The sequence below is a fragment of the Bos javanicus genome, chromosome 10, assembly GCF_032452875.1.
Source record: "Bos javanicus breed banteng chromosome 10, ARS-OSU_banteng_1.0, whole genome shotgun sequence".
NCBI lineage: Eukaryota > Metazoa > Chordata > Mammalia > Artiodactyla > Bovidae > Bos > Bos javanicus.
Window position 1 is genome coordinate 42,363,380 of NC_083877.1, and position 6,000 is coordinate 42,369,379.

Below are 6,000 nucleotides of genomic sequence, written 5' to 3' on the forward strand. Positions count from 1 at the left end.
TTTAAATGGCTAAGGTCTGCCTAAATTCTGGCCTCCAGATAAAATGAAGATTAATGGAAGATTACATTTTACTTGCATTGCACTACATTATCCTAGTGTATCAATGGCCTTTCACAAGAAAAAAATGTTCCCTGCTCATGTCTGATAGCACTATTACATGAATAATCGACAATACAGTGAATTCTCCTCACCCCACCCCCAAATTTAACTTACCCTGTCATAGAGCTCAATGATTAAGTGATAAGCAGCTTCATCACTTCCAAACTGAAAATCTACAATTCTATCCACACCAAGCTGCTTTGCACTGACTAATCTCCGACTCTTCAAATGTTTTCGGCACTAGCAAGAAAGAGAAGAAAAAGGCATTTAAATAGTAAAAGTGAATTTCTAATCATTCGGTATTGGTTTATAAGTAAGTTTCTCCTTCTAATTTCCATTAGGAATAATATCTTAAGACTAGTAGATAAAACAGTATAGTCTTAAAATCAAAACTTACAGAATGATAATCAGAAGAAATACATTTTATTTCAGACCACTCTGACTGCTAACTCTGAAACAGTATTTCATATTCAATTTTTAAGTAGACAATAACAGATAATGAAATTTACTTTTTTGCTTTATACACTGCTAAATAAATTCCTGTTCTTGTCCTGAAGACCACACACAAAACTGTAACCTTTTTTAAAAGCCTCTTTCTACTCCACTTTTTTAAATATCCCAAATTCCCTTTTGTGTGTTTGTGTCCAAGATTAATGATTTCCACTAATCTTTCAGTTCAAATACAAATTCTAAACCATGAGCTTACTGAAATACTGTAAATCAGTCCTCCAACTTACAACTAATAACCTATTCTCACGAACTTTATTAATAAAGCCCAAGCAGAATTTTTCTGGTACTATCTCCAAGTTTTTGAACAACTTAGCTCAACTCCAAATGCAGCAACTCCTATCTTTTATCAAATTCCATTTCTATGCCTAGTCATAAGGTTCTTGTTCTTATCAGCAATTAAAATAAAATGAACATATTAAACCCAAAGGCAACTTACTTGGTAAATACCTACTGTTTTATATTACACGTACTACCCTTCGAAGTGAAAGTCACTCAGTCGTGTCCGACTCTTGCGATCCCATGACTATAGCCCCCCGGCTCCTCTGTCCGTGGGACTCTCCAGGCAAGAATACTGGAGTGGGTTGCCATTTCCTTCTCCAGGGGATATTCCCAACCCAGGAATTGAACCTGAGTCTCCTACAATGCAGGCAGATTCTTTACCAACTGAGCTATGAGGGAAACCCATACTACTCTTTAATATAAATATCTTATGTACGACATCAACCAAAAACAAAACTACTCTGTGGCTCCTTAAAAAATTTTTAACAATTGTTTCTCATTTTTTAATTTGAAAGACCTCTTAGTCAAGACCAGAAAGAAAGGATGCTTTCTTTTCCTCAAGACTCAACTCCAAGACAAATTTTACAGATAAATTCATCTAAAACCATCTTTAAAAAAAAAAAGAAGAAATATCCAGGGTCATTCTTCAAATCAATGCCAATTCTTTCATAACTAAGAAGAGTTCTCCAGAGCTACAGTTCAAACTGACTAAAATTCTCATTTTATGTATTCAGGCAGAATTTTATACTCACATTATATTGAGGCAGATATGAGACTTTTCAACCTTCACAGAATAAATAATCTCCCCCTCCTAAATTTAACAGTTTTCATTTAGAAGTGGCCTACATTAATTTTGATTTAAACAGTGACCTACATTCAGGGCTATCTTTAAATCCCCAGGTGAAAATCATAGTCAATTTCCCCAGTAATATTTTTATGAGACAAATAAAGTTAAAATGAAGATAAAAGGCATCTTTGAATGGAATAGAAGTCCACACCATGGAATGGTAAAAAAGGGAAAATTATCATGAGTATAGGCAGACATATAATACATATGTAAAACCTCTTTTTTCTTTCTCTACTAGCATCTTGGTGAAAACAAGCTTCTGTCAGTGTCACAAAGCTGTATCTGGCATTCCCAAATGTGAGAATCAGGAAAAGTCACTGATTTACCACATACTAAACATGATCCTGCCTGACATACAACAGTAACAGCTGTAGATATTTATAAAGTGCTTAATGTTGTCTACTCCACTGGAGGGAATTTGTATACATATTTAGATTGACATGTATACCTAACTCATCAAAGTTTTTTGTTTGTTTTTTTTTTTTTTGAGTGTCTGATCTCCTATTGATATAGCCTTATTTGGGGATGTTTACACAATCCCAAAAGCATATAGCTTATTATCTGTTATATCATCTGTAAAACTGAAATGATATTTGTTCTTCATATCCACTGAGTTGCTAAACAACTCAAATGAAGTATTATTCCTTGAAAAGTGCTATACAAATATAAAGTGTCATTATTATTAAGGACAATTTCCAAAAGATACATTTTGGGTTACTATTAAGTAAATGAAACTTTTAAGAATTTGATAATTTTGTGACAGGCCTTGCGATTTGGGAAACACTTACCTAACATGTAATCCAAAACAGATTCTAAGTTGCTGGGGATAAGGATCTTCTCTGTAAAGCCTCTAATGAAATAACACAATGCCAAAACAAATAAATTTCTGAAGGAAAGTGAGGAGGAGAGGAAGAAGGAAATTAATACATATGGAGCCCTACTATGTGTCAGGCATTGTGTTAGGTGCTTTACATTTAACTTCAATCAATCCTCACCAATAACCCCGTAACAGAGGCATTATCTATATTTTACATTTAAAGAAACAAGTCCCAAGAGGTTAAGTAAAATTTTCAAGTTATAAAAGTATTCAAGCAGCAAAATCAGTAATTCAAAGTTATGTATATCTGAGTCTAACGTCTTTCCTCTGTACCACGAGCTCTCAGTATACCTGTTATGTCAATAAGCAAATGGGTAATACATTCACAGATGCAGGATCTCAGTTTTAACAGTAAAACAGAGAGAAGTGAAAAGTAAAAAGATATGGCTGGTAGCATACTAATGTCATTAAGTATTCCAACAAAATACATACTGGCAGCTGAAAAGTGAACCGTGGAAGACAAGGCTAGGGAAGGAGGGCAGAACACAGAAAGCCAAGAGTGCTGGGGTGCAGGATACAGACTCAGATATCAGACAATTGTAAAAGGTGGGGTAACTAATCAAAATGATGCTGTAGAAAGATCACTGCTGGTCTGAAACAAATTTTTTTTGATAGTGAGAAGCACAGAGTTAAAAGACTATAATGTCCAGCTCTATAAAAGCTTGAATTAGAATGGTAACTTTGGGAAGGAAAGATCTGGAACACAAAGTGGTGTGATGGGTAAAAGGAAGAAGTTAATAAACATCTCCTTTATTCATCCTGTATGTCTCAACTACTCTGTATTTATCTGTTTTATTTATACCAACGAAGAAAAACCAGTTTATAACTTCAGTTGTTAGTGACCACTCTCAGAGCCTTAACATTAAGCTTCAAGTATAATAAGGTTTACCTTCATGGCAAAACTAGACGGCATCATATTCTTAGGCCACTCAAATTCTGTTGTGTGAATTCGTATGCCAGATTCGAGTAAAAGTGTAGCTTTAAAGTCTGGTCTGTAGAAGAAAAAAGTCAAAATGTCTTTAGGGTCCTACCAGCACTAACAGTAGGTTGCTTTAAAAAAAAAATTAATTACATAAGATAAAACAAGCCTATAAAATGCTCTTACTTTTGAAGACGAATAAGATACGTTTTATTATCCACATCGTAAACATTGTTTACTCTCATTCCTAGCAAGCTGCAAAAAGAAAAGAAACAAGTAATAAATCATACTACCATTTGAAACATAAAACTCCCCACAATTTAAAGCGTAAGCGGAAACACAGCCTGCCAAAGAGGGAATCTTTAAAGACAGGGGGTCAACCAGAGTGCAGAGGCTGCTGCTACTGCTAAGTCATTTCAGTCGTGTCCGACTCTGTGCGACCACATAGATAGCAGCCCACCAGGCTCCTCTGTCCCTGGGATTCTCCAGGCAAGAATACTGGAGTGGGTTGCCATTTCCTTCTCCAATGCAGGAAAGTGAAAAGTGAAAGTGAAGTCGTTCCGTCGTGCCCGACTCTTAGCGACCCCATGGACTGCAGCCCACCAGGCTCCTCCATCCATGGGATTTTCCAGGCAAGAGTACTGGAGTGGGGTGCCAGAAGGCCAGCAACCTTCTGGCTAAACCTCGAATGTAACTGTTTAAAAAAAGTGATAGACCAGCTCCAGGAACATACAATGCTTTAAAGAGTTTAAGTGATCCAATACATATATTAGGAAATACAGTAAAATCTAACTCAACTAATTACAGAAGAAAAGATGTAAACGAAGCCCTGAGAAATACGACAAAGCTCACACAGCTAAATAATATTAATAAAATATTAATAAAAACCGAACTAGAATGCAGATCTCCGGCCGAATCTATTACCTCCAGCTAAAACTCTTTAGGGTGAGGAGGAGAGTCTACCAAACCAAGCCTCTGGTCTGGAAACCTCTGGAACTAATGACTTAACTCTAGTGTCCTGGCGTCCACCTGACTTCTTTTAGTAAACGTTTCCTGCCAGACCGGGGCGACTCAGGCCGGCAAGCCGAGAGCCCTGCCAAAGTGGGACGCAAGACCTGGCGAGACCAGCAGCCCACGAGAGCCGGGGGGTGGCGCACGTGGCCGCCGGGGTCCCCCCGGTATCCTCAGGGCCACGGAAAGATGTCACGCGCTCGCCCACTCAGGCCTAGCCAGGTCTATAGGAGAACAGCACCCGGGGGAGGGGGGGGCGGGGGCGGGGAGGGAAAACACAAGGCCCTTCTTATTTCTACGGTAGGGCCATGGCCTCTGCCTCCTGCACCCCCTGCACAAGCTTGGTCACCCGACGTACGGTACCTGGCATTCAGCTCCGCAAGTACCGCACGGAGGTCAACGGTGCTAAAGCGGGTCTTCATGGCGAGCCTCGAGGTTCTCTACCGCAGTTTCCTCCACTGCCGGCCTGACTCAACGCCGCTACTCTTATGCGCAGGCGCACTAGGCGGATCTACGGCCGCGCAGAAGATCCAATACTCCTCGAAGCGAACGTCTTTGAGTCACATTTTGTGAAGCGTTTGGCAGTCAAGTCGTCGTCGATTAGCTTTTCGTCGTACCAAAACAATTCGAAATAGATACAAATTATTCTCTTGAAACTGCATTCCTTCCTGGAAAGTTTACAAACTAGTCCAGTTACTTTGCTCCCTTGCCTCTCGGGATTCAAGCCAGCCCCCATAGTGACCCCTACTGGTCATAACAATTTATGAGCAACGTACTAGGAGGATTTCCCCAGGTACCGCTTTGTGTACCTGAGGAACTACCACTTTCCCTGGGGCGTACACTGTTGAAATTTAACGCAGTGGACTATTTCATTCGCCCTACAGTTACCCTCAATGATCAAGGCAAACCAACTCTTAAAAAAAAAAAAAAGTTCCTATTCTGATAAGTCTTGCTCGCCGAAGAGCATTTTGCGTTTTACTGTGAGATTCTTATCCATTCTAGGTATTGGGAGAACCTGGGCTCAGCATAGTACCCGATATACAATGCTGCTCCTGCTGCTAAGTCGCTTCAGTCGTGTCCGACTCTGTGCGACCCCATAGACGGCAGCCCACCAGGCTCCCCCGTCCCCGGGATTCTCCAGGCAAGAACACTGGAGTGGGTTGCCATTTCCTTCTCCAATGCATGAAAGTGAAAAGTGAAAGTGAAGTCGCTCAGTCGTGTCCGACTCTTCGCGACCCCATGGACTGCAGCCCACCAGGCTCCTCCGTCCATGGGATTTTCCAGGCAAGAGTACTGGAATGGGGTGCCATCGCCTTCTCCGTGATATACAATAGGGGCTCCATAAATACTTGGCAACCTTAATATTCAGTTGTTTCGCTAGATAATGGTGAAGTAAGATTAAAAATAAAAATGAAAAGATATTAAAAAATAAGAAAGCCTTTTTTAAGGTAAGAACTC

The 6,000-nt window shown here is 39.9% G+C and overlaps 1 protein-coding gene across 4 annotated transcripts in view; it reads right to left on the reverse strand.

Annotated features, from left to right (window-relative positions):
- NEMF (nuclear export mediator factor) overlaps positions 1–5,439 on the reverse strand; it is a 56,561-nt gene extending 51,122 nt beyond the window's left edge. For 2 of the 4 annotated variants that reach the window (XR_009738907.1, XM_061429777.1), the window contains exons 1-4: positions 4,906–5,105; positions 3,718–3,786; positions 3,502–3,604; positions 214–339 (exon numbers count right to left, since the gene is read on the reverse strand). Coding sequence is in view for 3 of the 4 variants with exons in the window: in XM_061429777.1 (XP_061285761.1) it covers positions 214–339; positions 3,502–3,604; positions 3,718–3,786; positions 4,906–4,964 (357 nt within the window). In the remaining variant the exon portion in view is untranslated. Of the gene's footprint in view, positions 1–213; positions 340–3,501; positions 3,605–3,717; positions 3,787–4,905 lie in introns of all 4 variants that reach the window. The other 2 variants (XM_061429778.1, XM_061429779.1) reach the window with 1 other exon arrangement.
- Positions 5,440–6,000: the final 561 nt, after the last annotated feature.